Source organism: Vigna angularis, chromosome 5 (assembly GCF_016808095.1).
Source record: "Vigna angularis cultivar LongXiaoDou No.4 chromosome 5, ASM1680809v1, whole genome shotgun sequence".
NCBI lineage: Eukaryota > Viridiplantae > Streptophyta > Magnoliopsida > Fabales > Fabaceae > Vigna > Vigna angularis.
In genome coordinates, this window is record NC_068974.1 from 4570142 (window position 1) to 4594038 (window position 23897).

General features: G+C 33.2%; 3 protein-coding genes across 3 annotated transcripts; all 3 read right to left on the reverse strand.

Annotated features, from left to right (window-relative positions):
* Nucleotides 1-2599: 2599 nt before the first annotated feature.
* Nucleotides 2600-9088, reverse strand: LOC108339149 (disease resistance protein RGA2). Its single transcript, XM_017576290.2, has 2 exons — nt 5753-9088; nt 2600-2809 (listed from the first exon to the last, which is right to left on the reverse strand). The coding sequence occupies exon 1, from the start codon at nt 8736-8738 to the stop codon at nt 5796-5798; it is 2943 nt and encodes a 980-aa protein (XP_017431779.2). The 5' UTR covers nt 8739-9088; the 3' UTR covers nt 2600-2809; nt 5753-5795.
* Nucleotides 9089-9231: 143 nt separating this feature from the next.
* Nucleotides 9232-11017, reverse strand: LOC108340106 (uncharacterized). The gene is made up of 2 exons (XM_017577331.2): nt 10422-11017; nt 9232-10156 (listed from the first exon to the last, which is right to left on the reverse strand). Exons 1-2 carry the CDS (start codon nt 10642-10644, stop codon nt 9363-9365), a joined length of 1017 nt encoding a protein of 338 aa, XP_017432820.1. The 5' UTR covers nt 10645-11017; the 3' UTR covers nt 9232-9362.
* A 10416-nt stretch (nt 11018-21433) lies between these two features.
* Nucleotides 21434-23502, reverse strand: LOC108340129 (phytohormone-binding protein CSBP). The gene is made up of 2 exons (XM_017577356.2): nt 23268-23502; nt 21434-22002 (listed from the first exon to the last, which is right to left on the reverse strand). Exons 1-2 carry the CDS (start codon nt 23446-23448, stop codon nt 21716-21718), a joined length of 468 nt encoding a protein of 155 aa, XP_017432845.1. The 5' UTR covers nt 23449-23502; the 3' UTR covers nt 21434-21715.
* Nucleotides 23503-23897: the final 395 nt, after the last annotated feature.

Genomic DNA, 23897 nt, shown 5'->3' on the forward strand with positions numbered 1-23897 from the left:
CCAAAGCTTGTTCCTTCACATGGGTCATGATCCATCCTTTAGGTTATGTTCCATCATCAGTGTCAAATTTGCATATTAGAGAAGTGTCTTGGTCCTCTTCCATCATTTGGTATTCGACCAAACCATTTTTCCATAATCCTTATGTTAGGCAAGTTTTGTTAGTACCCAAAATGGATGACAAGTAGAGGATATGTTGTGATTGTAGATCAATAAATAATAAGACCTCTAAGTATAGGCATCCAATTCCTAGGCTAGATTATATGCTTGATGAGTTGCATGGGTCTTAGGAAAAACAAATAAATTTCTAGAAGAGTGGTATAGGTATGAACAACATTAATTAAAGTAATAAATAATAAGTTATACTAAACTAAAGTGTAGCATAGTTGGTTAGAGACCTTTCTTTATAGGTTGGTTCGAGCCTTGGCTAGAGTAAAAGGATATTAGCTTTTTTAGCTTTTTGCAATATTGTGAAAGGTAAAGAGTTGAAAGTAAATACATTGTATCTAAAATAGAATAATAGGAAGGAACATGAGTTTCTTTAGGGGTGTAGCTTTTGAGCAATAGAATAAGTTAGGGGGAAAAAGAATCAAGAGCCAAGTTAGGAAAGAATTCGTCTACAAAATAACAAGGTAAGGGGAGTTAACTTAGTCTCATTTTTATGTGTGTTCTTGTTGTTGTGTGATGATAACTATTTTTATTGATGGAGAAATCATTTCGAATACGTGTTTGATGGAGTGCAAAAGATGAAATTACTTTATGTTTAGGTGTTTGTGAGGAAGTCTACATATGGATTGTAATATGTTTGCATTTGAGGTATTTTTGAGGTCTATACATTTTTTGTGGTTACCTTTTGATAATCATTAGTAATATCGAGTTGGAAAAATTTGATGGTAATTGATGGTTTAGAATGATCTGTATCATTTTTGAAGTATGAGGTATATATATAGAATTACACGGCAAAATTTTGTTGGCAACAATCATAGTATTGTCATCTAATAAATGGTTGATTATTGCTATAGTGGTATACATACCCAATTGTTTAAAATGGATTGAATTGTAACACTCCAATTTTTGGGATGCCATTATTACGGGTGAAAATTTAAAATTTTTAAAATCATAATACCATTGCGAAAATCCAAATTTGATAAGTCTTTACAATTTAATTATAAAATAAAACTCCAAATAAAATAGTTTATTCAAACAATTATAAATTCTCAAACTCTCTCAATCGACTCGTCGCGCTATACAACATCCGAACTAACTGCATGATCATTTGCTCCCGTATAAAACTATCATCACATGTGAAAACCACAACCACAAACATAGGGGTGAACTGAGAATCAATCATAAGTAGAATAGCGTAACACACAAATACTAAACATTCATCACAATAATAAATCCTATAATAACAACACACTAACAACTTAAATACTATCACACATCATCATCACAAACCAGTGGTTTATACCCCATACCCTTCCACCTGTTATATCGAACATGCCCATTCGAGTCATCCCGCCCTCGTAGCTAAAGGACATGTTTCCCTATCCGCAAGGACTTATGTGTAACAATGTCGACACTTCGCGCACCGGGTACTATACTCAACAGCAAGCCGAAGACCAGAAAAAACATCATTCCCCCTATACAAAGAAGGTGCAACACTCGAATGTCACTCTCTTTTCGCACACAAGGCCAAAGAGAACCTATTTCCCATATCACACCGTCGAAAACCCAAAACTCAGGATTTACTAGGCACAATGAGAAGATCCCACAACAACCTGTCATATCTTCATATGCATACATCTAAACAATAACACACATATACACAACTCACACCCAAAAACATGTTTTGTTCTCATAACCTATTCAAAATCATTCATACTATAATTCTCCACATATAAAAAGTCCAAACAACATCTACCAACCAATTTTACAATAACAATAGCCAATAAAAAGATTACAACATCATCAATTTAACAATACAACAAGATCATATATAACATACAACCACCTAGAATAAAAATCAAGAATGACAAACATCAAGAATAAAAATTGAGAATGACAAAACCAAGAATAAAAATCAAGAACGACAAAAGTCAAGAATGTAAGCTACCCTACCTGAGTTTCCCGCTAAGAATTTTTCCTAGAATAAACAATGCCCTTCACCCTTGAGCTCTCACAGATCTTTACTTGATCAAACTCTCACTCTCATCCTCAAAGTTTTTGTTTCTTTTTTCTAATGGCTAGAGTTTTTATATAAATAGGAGATGTCTAATACAGTAACAACTATGTATGGGTGATACATTATCGTTTACGCTATCAAATTAAACTACTTTATAAGACAACTTCAGTATTGTTAAGTTAGTAGTTAACAAACTAGATAGGATTAAAGTAACATTGAGTTATTTCCCAACGAATACGAAATTAATTTTCAAATATTTGACTCTTATGAAGACTCTGAAAGGTTAGTAAAATGCTAAGCAATGCTTAAAAATAAAAGTGAAAATCTATCGTAATGAAATTGATATTAAAGAAGGTTGTGAGTTTAATTAGAGAGCAAATAAGAGACTTTAAAACAATTATAATAAAATAGGCTAATTCTATTGCTTTTCCAAAATAGATTCATCATTGATTATCCAAAATAGGCTATTCACATATTTGAAATGAAATGCATGACACACTTATTACACAAAGCAATAAGCATTGCCTTCAACTTTTCACATTTTCTCATAACAACTTGCCAATGAATATTTTCTTCGTGCAACACCCACTTGCACTCAATCTGTTGTCGAAACATTTGTAATTCTTCCTGCAATAATATCAGTGTTGTCAAATATTTAATAAAAAAAAAACAAGTTATCTCTCAACTTTATAACCAAATGTACATTACTGCAATGACGTCTCTTACTAAGCTCAAAGTGATCTCCAAAACAACAACAACGCTAACACAAGAATTGAAAAATGAAAATGGCTTGTTAAACTTTAATATTCGAGTGAAACCAATGTGAAAAGAGAAAGTAAAAATTAGATCTTACCAATTCAAATGATATAACATCCCAATTCGAGGAGTCACTTAACATATCAAACTTTGGCAATCATCATATTTGTACGTGAACTAAGCACTTCACATTTGGAATAAGTATTTTCAAATACAATCTCATTATAGCACTAGCCATTTTCACAATCCATTCAAAAATTTATTGAGTCAAAACCACTCATAAATAGAAAGAACTAATTTACAAACACCTTACATCAGTAACCCAAACAACTAACATGCCAAGGTTCATTTTGAATCATTCGTAAACAACTAACACAACCCATGAATCAAAGAAGTATCAACCAATGTAATTAAACCAAATCTGGTAGTTTTTATCTCATTACTACTTAAATTCCAATTTCTACATGTTCAGACCACCAAATACATTTGACTTCAACCCATATGAAGACAATGTAGGCATCAAATAATCTCTTTTGCAATTAACCATTCACATACACTATCCTATTACTTGTTAAGCATGCACTAACAATTAGGATGTACAATCACATGTAAAATTTCACTTATAAGTACATCCAAGACCAAGGAATAAAATTATATATCATGCACCAACATGTTCATTAATCAATTCAACTCTATACTCACCTTACAGGTTATATGAAGTACAACTAATTTTAATTTCACATTTAAATTATTAACATGCTTCATACAATATGTTTAACATTTGTATTTCCATTCATACAATATGGTGACAACCACCACGATCGAAATCCTTCGTGAGAAGCACCCACCTAAAAACAACGCCACAAAAGAAAATTTCATAAATGAGAAAAAACTTTTAAACGAATTAGAAATTGGACCATGATACGTTAACAACTTTTTAACAATAGATTATATGTGACTGTCTTATTGATCCGTATATTTGAAATGGATCATCACAAGCTACTTTGTAAAAATGTTATCAAGAAAAAATTATTAAAAAGACTTTTCCTTATAAATTTCAAACGATACAGGAGTTTACAAATTCACTACATTTAATAGGTTGTCAAGGTACTGATAGCCTTAACCTTTACAACTTTACGTAGTGTTCGCTTGAACAGATTTTACTGTTCAGAGGCGAATGGGAGGGATGAAATGAAAGTGAACTCGTGTTCGGATGAGAGGAAAAGCGAGGAACGCTGAAGACGGATTTGCGGGATGGAAGGGTTTTTCATCACCCACGAAAGTGAAGAGATTTGGAGGGATTGTTAGTAAAATGTCACATGTGCCCTCAACCAATTATACAATTCCTTCCTTGTGTGTATATCAGAGTATACACTGTGCAGTTTTAAATTCATGGTGCATAGGTTGGAGGAATGTTTGGTTGGAGACGATGAAGGTTGATGGCTGAAGACGAAGATGAAGTGCTCAAACATGAAGATTTGGGATTAAAGAAGGAGTTGGGAGAAGAAATGCGTATTCGGTTCTCACCTATTCATATTCAGTTCCAATTAATTGAAGAAATGAAATAATGCGTGTATTCGGTTCCATGTTGTGGCATTCAGTTACACCGGAGAGAAGAAGTGCAGACAATGGATGTATTCGGTTCCCCAAAACTGTATTTGGTTCCTCTCTCATATTAACATGTTCCCCTGGCATTGTTTCGTTCCACGACCATGTGAAGATTTCGTTGATGCTTTCTTTCATGGTTGATGCATTTGCAAGCTTAGTGAGTAACTACCCTTTGTAGCGACCGAAAAGCTCGCCACCTAAACACCACTCCATCACCAAATGCACATTCTGCCAATCCTCGTAAGCACCCTTGAACTCAATGATGTTGGGTTGATCCGAGAGGTGTTGCAGGATCATAATTCCCCTCTTCATATCATCAATTTGCGTCTTTTTGGTTAGCCTCCACTTTGGAATGGACTTGCAGCCATACTTCCTTCCGATGGTCTTCCGGTAGACTTGCAGCTAGCTTGTGTGTAGAACAAAGTCAGTGCTACTACTCTTGATTTATCCCTGAACGTTTACATGTAGTAGTCCTGATTGTTACTTTGGCTTATTATATGAAGAAAATTATAATATTAAAATTTGTCTATAACAATATTAAAACAATTTAATTTATATACTAAAGAACGTTCGGAGTTTATTTTCTTATAAACATATCTATAATTGATTTTTTTATAGACAATTTTAATATCATAAACTTCTTTCTTCTTTCTTTCCTTCTCTCTTTTTTTTTAATTTGTTAATATTGTTAGTTGAATTTTGGTTAATTATTTATTTTTTTATAAATATTAAATTTCACTTCAATAACAAATAAAATTATAGTAGTAAGTTATATTAAAAAAATATTATATTTAAAAAACATTATTTCATTTTACTAAACTATAATTTTTTTACATTTTTAAAATTAATTTTAATAATTAATTTTAATTTTTTACTCTTTATAAATATTTCTACAATTAAATATAACATTAACAATTATCATTTTATATTACTTTAATAACTAAGGGTATTGTGATAATCTTTAATTTTTACCAATTAAACTAATTTTTTAAATCTGTCACATCAATCAAATCCTATACTAATTCTCACAAATTTTACTTTTTCCAAATCTATTCTCAATTTCCCACAAATCTACTAAAAAAACAACAAAAAAATTACCCTTAAATCCACTCAAATCCATTCAAATTATCTCCTCCAATCATTTTCCCCCGAACCCTAAAAAAAACAAAGCGTTAACCTTTACACACTAAAAAAAATAGATTTTACCTTTCTTAGCATGAGTGATCACTTTAATTTATGAGAAAGGAGATCAATTTTCCTCTTCCCTTCTCTTATATAGCGAAGGGCAATTGTAAATCTCCACTTTTTCCAAACTTTTCAGGTTCAGGCTCGTAGGAAGACACGCCAACTTGGAACAGTCACCAATAACCATTTCACGAAGCAAGCGAAAGTTCCCGAAGCAATCAGGCAAGGATTCCACGTTCGGAAGATCCCGCAATGTTAAACTCCGAAGCAAGGGAACGCGTCCAAAGCAGTCAGGCAAGGATTTCAGCTTTGGGAGATCAAGTAATGATAAACTCTGAAGCAAAGGAAGGTTCGCAAAGCACCCAGACAGTGATTCCACGTTCGGAAGATCCCATAATCTTAACGAGTGCAAAGAACTCATACGTTGTAAACTCTCATGCAAATGTTCCACCTCTTTGCACCGGTAAACCAACAAATCCTCAACGCATCGAAAACCTGATGACAGGATGAATTTTCGACACCCCACGATTGCTAAATCCTTGAGGGAAGAAGAACTTGACAGCCACAGTGGAAAGTTTTCACCTTTGTATCCTTGCAATGTCAAATTTTGGAGTTGTTGGGTATCAGGTTGAAGGGCTTCAAGAATCTCCTCAACATTTTGTTGTAACTCGGATTCTTCGTTTTCATCCCATGACAAGTACAACTTGTGAAGTTGCTTATTTGACATGTTGGCTTCTTTGGCATCTGTCACACTTTTCACCTTCTCAAGATGCTTTATGTGAAGATATCCTTTGAGATGTAGTGACCCTAGCTCTGCTAAATGGAACCCTCTTTCACTGCCAACTAAATAAGCGCTTAATTTCTTTAGGGAAGTTAACTTCCCCAAATGAGGAGGCAAGCTTGATAGGTTGTAGCAATCCTTCAAAGAGAGTTGTTGTAGAGCTTTTAATCGTGTTAATCTGTTTGGCAACTGTTTGAGACGATAGCAATAGTCTAGTTTCAGTATATGCAAATTCCACAGTTTTCCTAATGATTCTGGAAGAGTTTTGAAGTTACCCTGTGAGAGGTTTAAGTATCTTAGATGTTTTAAATGACAAATTGAATTGGATAATTCTTTCACTGCTGTGCACCAAAGCACACGCAAAGAGTAGCATTTGAATACAACTGGATAAAGTTGGCCAATGTAGGTTCTCAAAGATTTGACCTGATGCAACTGCATTGAATTAATGGATTCCTCGGATACATCCCACGCAGCCCTGTGATCTGCCAGATGGTGTATTGTGTCAGACAAGGTAGTTACATCATTGTCATGTGCAATGCAACAAACATCTTCTGCAAGAAATTGTGTAAGATCGTGGACAGGATCATGGATCTGGAAAGTTTTAACTTTGCCAAGTTCATCTGTTTCAATATCTTGAAAAAATGATCTCCAATATAATTCATTCCACATAGAATCACCAGTATCTTCAGCATCAAACGTTTCACTGGATGGAATGAATCCATTAGCCATCCATTGTTCAATTAAATCTTCCTTACTTATCGTTTCACCTTTGGGAAATCTTGCACAATATGCAAAACATTGTCTGAGTTTCATTGGTAAGTCTAGGTAACTTAATCTCAAGATAGGTATTACAGAGTTTTTTTCATGTTGCGGTAAACTCCACAGGTTGCTTTCCTTAACATAGAGCCACTCTTTTTGCTCTCTTTTGAAACTAAACATGCCTCCCATTATTTTCACTGCAAGAGGCACTCCCCTACACTTCTTAACTATCTCCATTCCTGTTGCCACAAGCACTTCCTGTTCTACCTCGTTTAGTCCAAAGGCATGTTCTTTAAAAATTTCCCAACAATCATTATCAGATAGCCTCGATAATACATGAGGAGGCACTGTTCCTATGCTAGCGGCAACTGTGTTTGGGAGGCGTGTAGTTACCAAGATGGAAGAACCTTTTGCCCCACAAGACAATAAGACATATTTCAGCTGTGACCAACTCTCTAGTTCATCAATCCACACATCATCCAAAACAAGCAAATATCTTTTTCTTTGAAGCAGATCAACAAGTCTTATTTGTAGTGGTTCTATATCCATATCCTCACAGGGATGCCTAGATGCTACTTCAATGATAGCCTTTATCACTCTCTTCAATCTGAAATCTTCTGAAACACGGACCCAAATTCTTAACTCAAAGTGGTTGATTATCCTCTCATGCTTGAAGATAAGCTTGGCAAGTGTTGTTTTTCCAAGTCCACCTTCACCCACAATAGTATAGACTGATGCATTCTCAGAATGTGAAACATAACCAGTCAAAAAGTCTATGAATTTATCTGTATCTCCTTCTCTTCCATAGACTTTTGAGTCAGTGATGAATGGCTTTGTTTGATGCCATTCAGTTACTGCACTATTTCTCCAGGGAAACATCTCCATCTTAGTAAAGTGAAAGTTAGTACTTCCTTCAGCAATTTCTTCCAATCTCTCAGTTATTTTTTTCATTTTCTTAGCAATTTTGCATCGAAAAGCAACATTTTTGGGATGAATAGAGGATAAGCAAGACATTTGTACCTTGTTTGATGGACCACACTTGACTCCCTGGTGCTCCAATCTCAATGATTCGTAGGCAAACTCATCCAAGATGTCATCCAGGACGTGAGCTGCATCTTTTAGCTTTTCCAGCCAATCTTTTACGGCTCTATTAGAGAGCTGTTTCTGCTCAGCATCCTCAAGAGTTTCCTTGATTGTAGTGAGCAAACTGGCAAGCCTTTTCATGTCTAGATTGAAACCCAAGCATAGTCCAACCTCGAGTGAGTTCAAATTCTCAAGCACAATTTCAAGGATAGCCCCAGCCATATTGCAACTCTGCAAGATGGAGACAGAAGAGGAGGGGTTGTATGAAGCAACTGGGAAGAAGATTAACAAAGAACAAATTTTGTGTGCACTTAACATGTGGTTGCCTACCAAAAAAGCATTGTAACAAAGCCAAGGTTTCTCAACCAGTAAGGCAGGGATCATTTAATTCAACAATCTCCGAATAGTTTATAGCAGCTGCATGCACAAGTCACCGGGATTCCCTTAATCACCGATGAGATTTCCCTTTTCTATTTGTCTCTTTCTTGGTATATAGATGAGATTTGGAGTGTATACAAAGCATTTCCTTTTTTCCCCTCTGTTTCTGAGATTATAGAAATACACTTATTATCTGCTAGATTAATTTTCATTAGCCTTTTCTTTATTCCTTTTCCCAAAGGGCTTCTCTTTCATATTCCTACATACCACAAGCACCTTTTGGGTTAGGAGACAAATAAGAGTAAATTATAAGTAATGACATTGATAGAAGTTCTGATGGATTCATTACTAAATATTCGATTTGATGGAACTTGGCATGATAGGTATCGTCGTTCAAGAGTCATATTTATGGGTCTGCCTTACTGAAGGTTGTGGATTTTTACTTTTCAGTTGAGTTATCTTTTAAAACTTTTATTCAAATACTCAATACACATTAATATAGGACTTATAGAACCTTGAAATACATCAAAGAAGTAACAACTTTTCAGACATTAAATTTAGAAGGTTTCAGACTTTCACCTCAACTAGGCTTATTAATTTTTTTCACTGCACTATAATGAATGAGATTTTTCATTTCTTGCAAACGATTCCCAAGCCATAGGAAAACTTGGAGCAATCAAGGGTGGCCATGAACTCTGGAGCGACTTGAGTGGGTTCAGTGTGATGGGAAGTAAATGGAGAGAAGACACAAGAAGCACAGTTTGGAGAAAGCAAGGAGGTAGTCCTGTATTTGTCCTCTCCTCCAACAACAGGCATGGCCACACCAACCTTTGCAGGGTTCTCAAAATCTTCCCTATAAGTCCTCCCAAGCACACCATCCACCTTAGGAGACAACCCAAAGAACCTGAATTGAATTTCCAAGTGAGCAAAGCAATCATCCTCAGGCACTTGGTAGTTGTGAACTGCATCATCTTCTTTGGTCACTGGCACCACATTCACCAATATCTCAGCAACATCCTCAAGGGTCACTATCACACTGTTCCTGGCAGCTACTCTCTCGACTTTCACATCTTTTTCTGGAGAGTGCCAAGAGGAGAGAGGGCCCTCAGGAAGAACCAGATGGTCTCCGTTGTATGTGAATTTGAGATGGTCAACATCTTCATTCCATTGGGATTTTTTGGGTGCTTCAAGTGATAAGCTTTTGGAGTTGAAGAGGATTCCAAGGGCTTGAATCCATGTGTAGTCTCTGGCTCTACCTGCTGGCCTGTGTCCAATGAAGCGAGCATTGATTTGAAGGGAGGAGTCAGAGACTAAGGAGAAGTGTTCGTTGCTCTTTCCGTGGAAGTAGAACACTCTTCCATCCCCACCAATGAAACGGGGATCGTAGCAACCCGATCCTGGTGCATTGCAGTTTGGTTTGCGACCTTCACATCACAAACACCAATTTTATCATGCATGTTAATGCTTCTTCATACTTTACATTGTACACAAGAATCTTAATTAGTTAAAAGAACCAAGTTTTAGACCATTTGAAAACCTTGTTCAACTTCTGTCAATTTCACCCTTTAAGATTTAGGATATATCTTAAACCTGATTAACTTAAAGTCTAACTCAATTCTACTTCAAATAACTAGCAAAGAGAAATTGAAGGGTAGAAAGAGGAAGAATGAAATGATGGTTTTGTCTTACTTCTGCATACTGCTCTGCATATGGGTTTGTCGCAATCAATATGACAAACCTTAGCTTTAGGATCTGTTGATTCACTGCTGGGACACTCATTCGGACATCTAATATATTTTCCATAGCATCGAGTTCCTTTGGTGCTACATTGCCTGTAATAATATGCATTGGCCTGCACACTCAAACATGACATAAACAATAACACAGCAATTATGATTTTAGTGATCTCCATACTTAAAACTTTTAGATGATGAAATATGAGAATCAAGGAAGAGAGTTAGAGCCAATGAATTGATGAAGCAACAGAGTCTCTTCCTAATTATTTATACATGCAACATCGACTATGTTGCTTGCTTATTGTGAAGGTGGCTTTTGCAAACTTGTTGCCTAATCCATGGCTGGTTCAAAGTTAAAGCACGAACATGGGTTTGGATGATTGCATGCAGAATCATCAAAGGGGCTCCCATAAATGTTGTCTTCTTATAGAAGGGTATATGAATTTGAAGGTGTTAACTGATTCCTTCAACTGCAAAATTGGTGCTTCAATTTCTGATCGATGGACATGGCAAGCTTATGGAAAAGGTAAGGAACTAAAACATGTGAGAGAGTGAAATAATATATCAATTATAAATTTAGGATGTTTTCTTGTATATGATGATATATAACACTCAATTGCTATTTTATTTTGGATAGTTTTAAATTTTATAATTTTTTGTGTTCAGTTTCTTGATTTTTAATTGTTAATAATTTTTACCTTGAATTTTTTTTCTAAATTATGATAACTTAAAATTTAGTTTTCTATAGTTTATTTAACGCTCAGTTTAATTATTGGTTATTTTTTATTATTTTGGATATAGTTAAAATGAAAACAGAAACTTATTATACTTACTGTTTTAAGACTCTAGGATACATGATACACTACAAATAGAAGGAAAACATTATTTTGCTGTGTCTTTTCATGTAATATTTAAAATAAAAAATTAAATAAATTACAAATGATGAAGAAAACATTATCAGTATATGCTTGTATATTTTTTTAAACACAATTGATCTCTTCGGTAGTATAAACACAGCGTTTCCGTGAAGCATATATAAAAGAAAGTCTCCACTTTTACTTTTTCATATTTACTTAACTTAGTTGTGCAAAATGCATGTATAATGTACTGAAAAAATGTATTCTCGTATCTTCATGAATATTAGCACTAACCCTATGGATTACATATATAAAGTAAATGAAAAGGGATGTATACAAATACATCAGAATACGCAAAGAGAAAAAACACTAAGTCAGATATAGAGAAATATAAAATTTAAAATTAAATTTTAGATTAGATATTATTATGGTAACTCATCATTACCATGGGAACAATTAATTGCAAACATTTTTAATAATATTCATAATTATTAGTGTGTTTATTGTCATCTTTTACTTTTAATAAATATTTTTTTAGTTAATGAATTAATTATTTTCGTTAGAGATTAAAATTATAGAAAAAGAAAATTCTATGTATCAATAATGCAAAACTTTTATCTACAAAATAAACGCGAACTATTTTTTACTTTGTTTTTGAGTTTGATAAAAATTACTTATAGTGTCAGCAAAGATACAAGGTTTAAGTTTAATTTTTTTAATCTGATAGATAAAAATATGAATAGAAATTTGTGTTGTAGAAGACCACCTACCGACCACCCAACTTGAATTCCATCCGTCTCAAAGTATTTGTATGGAATAACATATATAATTCTTTTTTTGGAATCCACATTTTCTCAAGATAATTTTAATATAAGTCTAAGATGAATGGATTATAGTTGTTTTATGTGTCTTTCCCGTTATTATGATGATTTGTATCACCGTACGTGCTATAGTTTTATACTATAAATTATAATGTATATTATCATTTAACCTTTTATTAGAGTATTTTTTATAATTATAAGAAAAAAAAGTAATACGTGTAAAATTTACTTGAATTTTAATATATGATAATGTTAAAGTTTCAGGAAAGGAGTAATTGTAATCTTCCTGAAAGTTCTCAATTGAAAGAGGAAATCATTAATATGAAGAAAAATTAACATTTTCTAGAAAAGAAATACAAAATATTAAAAAGTGACATGTATAATTGAATGAATGATATATTTATCGTGAGTTGGGTGTCATGTTAGTTTATATTTTTTGCACTAAATAAAATTAGATAGTTACTTTAGCACTAGTGCAGAATTGGTCTTTAACATTATTCAGTAGACATCGGACCACAAAATAACCAACGTAAATTATTAATCGGTGGCATGTTGGTAAATAAGTTGGACACATAGACGTCTATTAGGAGGAGCACCAACGTCGGTGCCCCTCCTAACAGACGTCTATGTGTCTGACAGGTAGATGAAAAGTTCTTTTTTTCCGTCATATAGACGTCCGATCCTGCCACCCCGACGTCTATATACGATTATAGACGTCGGTGCCCCTCCTAACAGACGTGTATATGTCTGACAGGTAGATGAAAAGTTCTTTTTTTCTGCCATATAGAGGTCTGCTCCCGTCATCCGACGTCTAAATGGCCTGATAGGGTAGGTGAAAAGTTGTTTTGGACGTCATATTAGTGAGGGCTTCGACGCCTAGGTGAGAATAGACGTCGGTGCCCTCTGTGTCCGACGTCTTGTTTGCTATTAAATCAGAAATCGAACCCGCAATTACGCGCACTTCATCGTCTTCCTTCTCGCCTTTTCTCTCCGCGACATTGCATTTCCATGTGCGTTTTTGTCTCTTTTGAACCATTTAAACTTACTTTTACTCCGATTAAATTAGTCTTTGATGAATTATCTTCCATTTGAACCGATTAAAATGAGTTTTTGTTGTGTTTTGATGCAGTTTTTCTCGTGTCTTTGGGTAGCGTAGTAGCACATTCTCCCTTTGCTAGTTTCCTCGTAAGAAAAGCTTGCGTCTTTTAGATGTCTTATAGTGTTTCAACCCAAAACCAAACTTGGGTCCTTGCCTAGTTCTCATGTCACCGTATTCATTTTCATTGCCGGTTAGAATGGAAATAGGCAAGGACCCAAATTCGATTTTCGGTTGAAATGCCATAAGAGGTCCAAAAGACGCAACCTTTTCTATGACGAAACTAGCCAAGGAAGAAGGTGCTACTACGCTACCCAAAGACACGAGCTACAGTAGACGTCGGTTAGTGCCATGTCCGACGTCTAAGGGCACTATAGACGTCGGTTAATGCATGTCCAACGTCTATAAAGACGTCGGACCTGTGGAGTCCGACGTCCCATTAACGTCACCCATAAAGACGTCGGATCAGGATTTGACGTTAAAAGTCCAAAATAACATACGTCTAAAGCTCTTTCTGCACTAGTGGACAAGTGACATATAGGGTGACATATACTGAGATATTGAAATATCTCATTAAAAGAAGAAGATATTAGTCTCAAAGAAAATTTACCATCATCTTAAGAAAATATAAAAACATTAAAAAATGTCGTGCATGTATATAGAATGAATGACATATTTTTTCAGTTAGATATAATGTTAATGTTGGGTAATATTTTTAGTTTTAAGTACTTCATATTTATATTAGCTGTAAATACTTCCTATTTATATAGTTAAATAATTTAATGGTGGCATATTGAAAGTTTTCAACTGAAAGACAAAATTATTAGTATGAAGAAAGTTAGTATATGATGAAAAAATATATAAAGCACTCGAAAGAAGGTCATATTCATCTTGAGTTTGGTGTTATTACTAAAAAAAATTTATTGGTAGTCTTGTCGAAAACTGGAAAAATTCATTCATAATTGTTGTTTTTCAACAAATTATTAATGGGTAAAAAGTTGTAGGTAAAAATGTTGTTGGTAATATTTATCTAAAAGTATCGGTTTTCTATAATTACCAACAGATATATCTATAGGTAATGACATAACAGGTACAAGACATTACTGACGACTAATATCCACGGTAGTGCTCCAAATTTTAGGGTGTTACGAGTTATTACAAAAACTGAACATTTCAACTTTTTACTTGTCACACTCAGTCTCAAAGGAGTGTCTCTTCCCTAGTAACATATAGTCTCAAAGGGGTGTCAATTTATTCACTCAATATTTGTTTTGTTTTTTTTTTCATTTTTTTAGACAGACAATTCTCTAGTAACCAAGTGCAGTGAGTGTCACTATAGAAACCTAACAAAAAATATTTTCTATCTTGTACATTTAAAAAATTATCTTCCTTAAGTGTCATAGTGTCAAGTCTCATTGTGTAGTGTGTGAAGTTTCCCAACAAGCAATCATAAATATATAATCACAGTGTGCTTAGAAAATGTCATTGTACAAATATAGGCTTAGAGTTAAGATGATACATTTCCATTTAAACATGAGATGTAATATGCAAATGTAACAATGATGTAAGATGTCATGCATAAGAACACCCCAAGCTTAAATATTTACATGGTCCCCAATGTATAGAAAGTAAAAAGTGTAGGGGGCTACAACTCACAAGATTACTGATGATGAAAGCGAAACATGGTGAGAACTTCTTGCAAGAGTTGTTCCACATTTTTCTGATGGAGAATTTGAGTATCCCGAAACTGTATGAACTCTTGATAATGTTGGAGTTGTTGAGTTTGGAGTTCAGTAATGGACTACTGGAGACGAGCAAGTGTATTAACAGAAGAAGGTATAGAAACAAGAGGAATTTGAGAGGAGGGTCTTCTTCTTCTCTCTCTCTCTTTTTTTTTTTGAAAACATAGAACTAGTGATGGTCATTTCCATGGGGTGATGTGAATGTGCTCCTTTCTTGGGTACAACATGAACAAGACTCACCCATTCACTATCAGAAATTGGATAGATAATGCCCGCATCTAATAGTTTAATTACCTCTTTCCTTACCACTTCCTTCATAATGGGGTTGAGCCTTCTTTGTGGTTGACGCATAAGTTTAAAGTACTCTTCCAAATAAATTTTATCCATGCACACAGTAGGACTAATACCTTGCAAATCCTCAATTTCCACCCTATGGCAAATTTATATTCTCTCAACACCCTTAAAAGTTCATCATCTTAATTGCAAACTAATTAGTTGTGCCCAATTTCCCAGTTGTGACAACATCTAATCTGTTCTATTTATAATCGCAAACAATCCCCAATTTCCCAATTGTGAAACTGTTCATAGAATAGACATTAGAACATAAATAGAACACTAAGACAATTAAAATTAACAAAACATCAATTGAAAAGGTTCAGAAATTATAATCAAAAGTACTACATCAATCCTTTAACAAAAGGAAATTTAGTTCTACATAATGTAAAATTCAAAAGCAAACCAAAAGAAGAAGTGTTGAAGTCGTGGCGTGAACGTTGATGTCCTCCTCCTGGTACGTTCCTCTCCTTTTTTTTTTTTACGTTTTCAATCCCCCTCATTACTCTTTTTAAGAGAGTGGTTACTCTCTCTAAGTAATTGTCCTTAATTTCTATTTAATTTAAATCTCTTTAAATCCACGTTATAAAAGAGGTTAGTAACTGCTCTGAAAAATTCCACAGCTCATGGAAAAATCCACAATCTGCTTGTGCTCTTCTCTGGTTTCAATTCTGCATTTCCTGAAGTAAATCCACAGGTTGTGGTAAAAACCACAACTCACTTGTGGAACACTCTGTTTTGTCTTCTATTCTCTCGAGCAAAATCCACAGGTCGTGGAACTGTCCACGGCTAGGTTATGGAATTCTCTACATTTTATTCACTCATCATCCATAAATAAATTCAAGGGTTAAATATGTTTTTAGTCCCTAAACTATCAAACGATTTTGTTTTTAGTCCCTCTTTCAAACTAAAGTACTTTTTAGTCCTTCTCCTTTACGAAACCATAATTTTTTGTCCTAAAAAATGAACGGCGTTAAAAAGAAGCTGAGCTGGCTAACGGTGAAGTGCCACGTCATTTTTTTTTCTGACACTAAGTAAATTTGTCCCTCACCGTTCGGTCACCATCATCATTCAGTCACCATCACCGTTCGGTCACCATCACCATTCAGTCGTCATAACCGTTCGACCATTACCAATACCGTTCGGTCACCATCACCATTCAGTCATCATAACCGTTTGGGCCATTAACAATATCGTTCGGTATATACCGTACGGTGAGGGACAAATTGATTCTATCAGAAAAAAAATGACATGACACTCCACCGTTAGCCAACTCAGCTTTTTTTTAACGCCGTTGGTTTTTAAGGACGAAAAATTATGGTTTCCTAATGGAGAAGGACCAAAAAGTACCTTAGTTTGAAAGAGGGGCTAAAAACAAAATCGTTTGATAGTTTAGGGACTAAAAACATATTTAACCCTAAGTTCAATCATATTAGTTCTAAAAATAATATTCGATTACATCGTTCAAAATCTATTGAAATGACCAAGGAAATAATAATAACTCTAATTTACATTGTATTAAAAGTCCAATTAAAAACAACTTTAAAGAAAATCCCAATTTTTTTTCGTCATCTTAGGACTCTATCATGCTTCTAGAACATCTACAACACTATCTGCTCAAATATAATACATTATATGATCATCATCAATAATTTCATTCATAGACACACAAACACAAACAAGTATAAGATAAACTACTGTTAAAAACAAACCATAATCATACAATATATGATTAACAATAATAAGACATAATATTAACAAGCAACCCCATCTTTAACACTAGCAACATAATAAATCATTAATTCCATCATCATTGTGAACCAACAGTGATCCCTCGATCGATTCCATCACAAACATCACATACATAGACCAATGATTTATCCTATCATCAACATTTATGCTAATTACACCACCAGAGTAAACATCACTATCACAACCACACCAATATCAACATAACATTCTCAATAGCATCTTCAACACCACGATCATTATCATAAGTGTATTACCGTCATGAATATCCCCATCATGAACGCACCATCATGAATATGCCCATCATGAATATCCCCATCATGAACACACCATCATGAATATCCTCATCATTAACACACCATCATGAATATCCTCATCATGAATACACCATCATGAATATCCTCAACATGAACACACCATCATGAATATCTCATCATGAACACACTATCATGAATATCCTCATCATGAACACACCATCATGAACTTTAGCATAAGCATCCACAATACCATGAACTCCATAATGAAACACTCATATACCCTACCTCACACACCTGTAGCTTCCCCATACAGGCCTGCTCAAGTTGTCCCACCTTCGTGGCTAAAGGACATATTCCCCATACAAAGAAGGTTTAACACACAAACACTTCTCCCTTTTCGAACACAAGACCAAAAAGAGTCACTATCACATATCACATGGTAGATAGTCTCAGGATTTACTTGGTACAAAAAGTAGATACATGTCCTTCACCTCTCATGCTCATTATTCAACAAGTAGAACTTAAAATTAATTGTTTGAATGTTTGATTTCACATTTAGGAGTGATATTTGTCACATTAGAGTTCGTAATTAGGAGTGTCTTTAATTGTTTGTGTTTGTGATAGGGTCATGTCCTTTGTTTCTAAAGGTAATTTTGGTTTAAGGGGAAATTAGTTAGTAGCCTAAGACATTTTTGGCGAGGCAAGACTTGGTACTTAAGTAGCCCTTTGGGTCACCTCTTTTATCTGAGACTTATCTAAGTGAAGCTTCTATCCCTTTAGATTAAGAAAAATTTTAAGAACAAAGATTTCAAGTCATAGGTCATCTAGAGTTAGTAATTTTGATTAGCCACTAACTTTTAAAGATATTAAGAAACATCTTGAAAAAGTTAGAAAAAATTGTAGATGAAAGGAATTTGATAGGATTGAGGATGATTTGTATAATCAAGTTAAGAATAATCTTCCTTTCTTTGTAAGGACATTGGTGCATTAACATGCCTAGGTTGGGAAAGGAAAATTGATGAAATGCATTCATTCATTGCTAGAAAAAGTGAATCTGAATCTTATAGTTCCATTTTTCTTTCTGGAGTAAAAGAGAAGAAAAAAGGAAGAGGGAGAGAGAGAGAGAAGAAAAGAAGAAAGAAGAGAAGAAGAAAAGAGAGAGAAAGAGGAAGAAGAGAGAATAGAAAAAAAGACAGAAGAGAATAAGAGAGAATAGAAAAAAAGAGAAGAGAAGAAGAGAGGAGAAGAAAAGAAGAAAAGAAGAGAGAATGACAAGAAAGGGAAAATAAAGAGAAGAAGCAATTGCTACTAAAGGCAATTCTTAATCTTCCAATAACCATGGAACCCAAAAGGGAAGGTTTCCAATCCTTTAAGTCTTTCCCCATCATTTTTAAGTTTTCAAATATTAATTTCTCTTTCAAACAAATTGTCATTCCATATTCTATGCAAATTTTTTTAAAATATGATAATTCAAATCTTGAGTTATTTTTATCCTTATGGAAACAAGTAACTTAAGATAAATGCAAATTTGAACTTCTAAATTTTCTCAAGATTACAAAAAAAAAATATAAGAAGTCCTTATTCTCAAGTTGCTTTTATAGAAAATTCTTTTCTTTAATTGAAGATATATTTGATGCATATTGCATATTCATATTTGACCTAGGAGGACGTCATGTAGATCTCAATAAATAAAAGAATAAGGCCCTTTTAAGATGGCCCACTCCCAAGACTGTGAGGAGCTTCTTTACAATAAATTCGACTGCTAGATTTAAGGACAAATCTTCTTTTAAGAGGGAGGGAATGATGGAACACTGTCCAACAAGTCCTTTACTCGTTTTTCTTTATTTTCAGTGTATTATATTTTTAGCTTGCAAGAAGCATGGGCCTTATAAACACTCAGATCCACCCCATGTATTAGGGACTTTTGAGATTAATGAGAATTGAGTTTTCTAAAACCAGAAACAATTCTCCTTGAGAATCAAGGCTAGAGAGTCCAAAGACCTCCTCTAGCCACCTTCCAAGCACACTACCTCCACTTTCATTTCTCCATTTGTCCATTTGTGCTTCACTTTTCTCTCTCTACTACACAACTTACCTCATATGGATCAGAAGCCTCATTAGCTGCCACCTCCACAACTTCATTCAACCACACAATTTTCTCTCGCCTCGTCCTCATTACATTCGCGCTCGAGCCTTCAGCACACGTCAAAACATATTCACATTCTCTCTCTCGCATCAACCAAATCTCGCGAGAGCTTCTTCTTCTTGAGACGCATTCTTCACAGAACCACATCTCATTTTTCCTCTCGAGCTCCTCGTTCGCAAGTCACAGGTACATCTCATTCTCCCTTTCAAGAGAACTTCGTTGTCTCTGCTTCAAACACCAAACCCTAGCCACTCAATCTCGCGTTTCTCCTCACATCTTCCATCCTTTTGCCTTTATCTTTGTTTTTGCTCCGATGAAACACTTTTGCACTGATCAATCTTGCATTTGAACTGTTTAATCGGTCCATATTAGGGTTTATGCGTCATCTAGGGTTTATGTGAGCCTTTTCTCATATTTGGTTCGTTCTCTTTCGGTTTCTCTCTTCCAAAAGTGTTTACGGTTTCTGCAAGGTTATCACACTTAGGTTTTCTTAAATTCTCTCTCGATCGCGAGTTTCAATCCTTTTTCGCTGCGTATTCTTCGTTGAGGAAGCCTTGAGGAGTTCGAACCGTACTCGTGTAGCTTCAATCGTTATCTCCTCGGGTCATCTTTCATCAACAATGTTCTAGATTGATATTTGAGTTGAAATCTATCTAAATTAAGTAAATAATTCAAAACGTGTATGACATGCCCACAAAGTTTTTGGCATTTAGGTTATGAAGACTATATTTATTCATTTTTAAAATTTGAGTAGTAGATTATATAAAAGTTTAAAAGGTAAAGAAGATGAACGAATTCCAATGTTTATAAGAACTAAAATAATATCTAATCCTATTTTTTTATGAATCTTCTCCTTTCTTCGTATGCACCGATCTCCCCTTCTTCTTTCTCATTGGTGCATCACTGACCTGAACTCCACTATTTCGCGACCCCGCCACACAACGACCCTATAACACCATAATCCTGCAACATCATGGCTCTATCACACCACGACCCCATCATTTAATGATTAGGGATAACAACAAGTGGGGTCAAGCATGGATAGTGTTATCGACTACCCAACTTGCAACAAAAAAATCTACTCGCTACTTGTCTCGTTACTTACTGAATATTTGCTTAAAAAATATCCGTGAGTATTTTCCAATCTACAGATATTTGTGGATATCTATTTTTTATTTTAAAAATTTTAAAAATAAAATTATAAAAAATATAAAAATATAAAAATATAAATTAAATTAAATATAAATTATAATTTAATTTTAGCCTAATAGTAAATTGTATAACATAAATAAAAAATAAAAAATAAAAAATAAATGTAATACTTTAATTTTCATATTCTTATATATAATTTTTTTTCATACTCTTAAATGTAATAGTTTAACTATCATATTCTTAAATATACTTTTATTTTCATACTTTTAATTAACAATTTTTTTCACAATCATTTCTTACCACTATCTACTTTTAATTATTAAGGCTCTTTAAGGCTATGTTCGGGGTGATATATTGTAAAATTTGATTTGAGAAGATGGATTTGTTATTTAATTTGTTTGTTGTCATGAATAATAATATAAAAATAATAATAATAATAATTATTATAATAATAATAATAATAATACAATTTTTTTTCATGTTAAAAATTAATTGTTATTTTTTTCTCTCCTTATAATAATTTTTACAATTATATATAATATTAACAATTATATTTTATATTACTTTTACTATTAAGGATATTTTGATAATTTTCAATTTTTATCGATTAAATCATTTTTTTTATTTGTCACATCAGTCAAATCCTACAGTAATTTTCAAACACTTTACTTTCAAATTCACCCTTACTTACTTCCAAATCTGTTTAAAAGAATAACAATCAATTTACTCTTAAATCTCTTCAAATCTATTCACTCATTCTTCTTCAAATTCATTATTGTAAACACAGTGCGTCAAACACATAAGAAAATCAATTCGATCGTAACAAAGAGCTCTCAAATTATGTTACAAAGACCAATTAACATTGTTTTTCTTACTCGACTGAAAATAGTAAAACATTATTCAAAACCAAAATGATGCAACTACTCTAACCCACATATATTACAATACTAGGAGATGTTTGGCTTTAGAAAATAGAGTGTATTTTCATGTCTCCTTTTACTTATGTATTCATAAGTATAATAGAAAAATAGTAAAAACAACATCTGATCATTCTTTCTATTTTTCTATATAATATTTCAATAAATGTTTTTTCTTCAAGCAGAGCCATTCGACAGGTATTTTTCTAGACGTCTAAGATAGAATAAAGTGGACTGTGATGTCTTCGTAGGTGTGACCTTTTCTTCTATGTCGGATTCATGGTCGTAAGAGATTTTCACGTTGACCAAAGTCTTATCCTCTTCAACTGCAGATAGTTTAAAAGTTGTCTTGTAATATGACAACCCTTGACTTAGATAACCTCCTTCAATCACTTGCAAACCTATTTCATGTGAACTCTCATCAAACTCTGTGATCTCCTCCCTTTGGTAGCTTGGTGACACGTCTAAGATAAATTCCCAAAAGTTAAAACACAATTATTGGATTTATAAATAAAACTATAAATTTTTATATGGTATAACTTTGAAATCAATATGATTAAAAATTGACAAAATAGTTTTGGTAGATATGTTTGTTCCTTTTTGCAAAGGTTTAATACTATTTTTGTCATTAGTTTATATATATTTTGTCATTAATTTATATTTGACACGTTTTAGATTTTATTTTTTACTTTTTGTAATTAATTAAAAGTAATAACTATGGCATGATAAAATCAAATATAAAAATATAACAGAGTAACAGCGTAGAATAATTTTTTTATACTAAACCCTAAATGACATGGTACAATCTATCTATTAATATATCCTTTATTATTGATAAAGAAAAAACTTTATCGGTTCATACCAGTTCGTAATATCAAACTACTCAAGTACTAATGTTTAAAAAAATAGATATAGAAAATTTATACTTGATCTTCACGAGACATTGTAAAGAAAACAAAAAATGAAACAAAACCATCATTTGAAAAATAATTTACTTAATTAAAATTAAGTAATTGTATAACTATAAAGTCACTGATCACATATATAATTAGGAAGAGATGAGAAATGACTGATTTTGGAAAATTAAATTCTTTTCACTATTTTCGTTTTATTTTTCTTCTCTTATTTAACTAAATAAAATACTTAAAAAAATTGAGATTTTTCTTTGTTATTAAATAAAGAAAATTTTTTATTTTACATATTCTCTGTGCTAGTCATTTTTCAATCTGCAATATATTTCCTTCAGGGTTGAAAAGAAATGAAGTTTCCCATAATGGATGACTAATTTTGGAATTTCTTTACAGAAATACAACACTATCAAATTCTTTTTATCAAAATATCATACTATAGTTTCTATTTACTCAACCTTTTACCGTGTTAATTCAAAATTTGGTTTCCGAACAACCATAATTTTATATTAACATTATTGTTTTTAATAGAAACACCAAAAGCATGTTTAGAATTCTGTTTTTTAAAAATCAAATTCTTATCTAATACAGTAAAAGTAAAAAGAAATTGACAGGGTGAAAAATTCATCAATTTTGAGGTAGATTGCAGAACTAGAAATCTAAAACGGCTCAAAAACAAAAAGCATAAGTTTCTTATACAAAGTTATTTCAAAAAGTTAAATATTAAATTAGATTTTTGATTAATTAATAATATGAAATAATTTAAACTACCAACTCAGAAATACGAGAGCAAAACTCAGAAATACGAGAGCAAAACTCACCAGGAAAAAAATTAAAGATGAGGATTGTTCCAACCCCTCCATCACCTTCAATCACTTGCACATCTTTCACAATATGAGGAAGTACCTTTGGAACCACTGTTATGAAATCCTTAGATAGCACTGCCCAAAGGGCTTCCAATCTCACACTAAGTTCTGTTTGGGTGTTGAATTCCTTTACCATGGCTCTTAACAAAACGTGCTTTCACACAGAGACTGCACTGCTATGTGTGTATATGTAGTACTTCGATGGGAATCTTTTTTATCTCAGCCACATATAAATATGAAAAATATGCTTTTGTCTTTTATGTAAAGGATATGTTCTTTCATGCAACATGTGTTATAAAGTAACTTTGGTTGGATACATTATAGGATTTGATGCCCTAAAAAAAATACTGTCGGTGAAATGAGAACATTAAAAACAATATCATTATAGAAAATAATAATAAAATATTATATATGCTTATTAGACTTGGTTCGTAGAAGTTTTCAACCATATACGTCAAGTCAAATAAATACATCTGACAGAGTTAAATATGTTTAGTCAAGTCAAATTAATATACCCTTTTTTTATGACGTGTGTGATTGAATTTAATTTAATTTTATAGTGAGAAATGTTTTTTATGTATATAT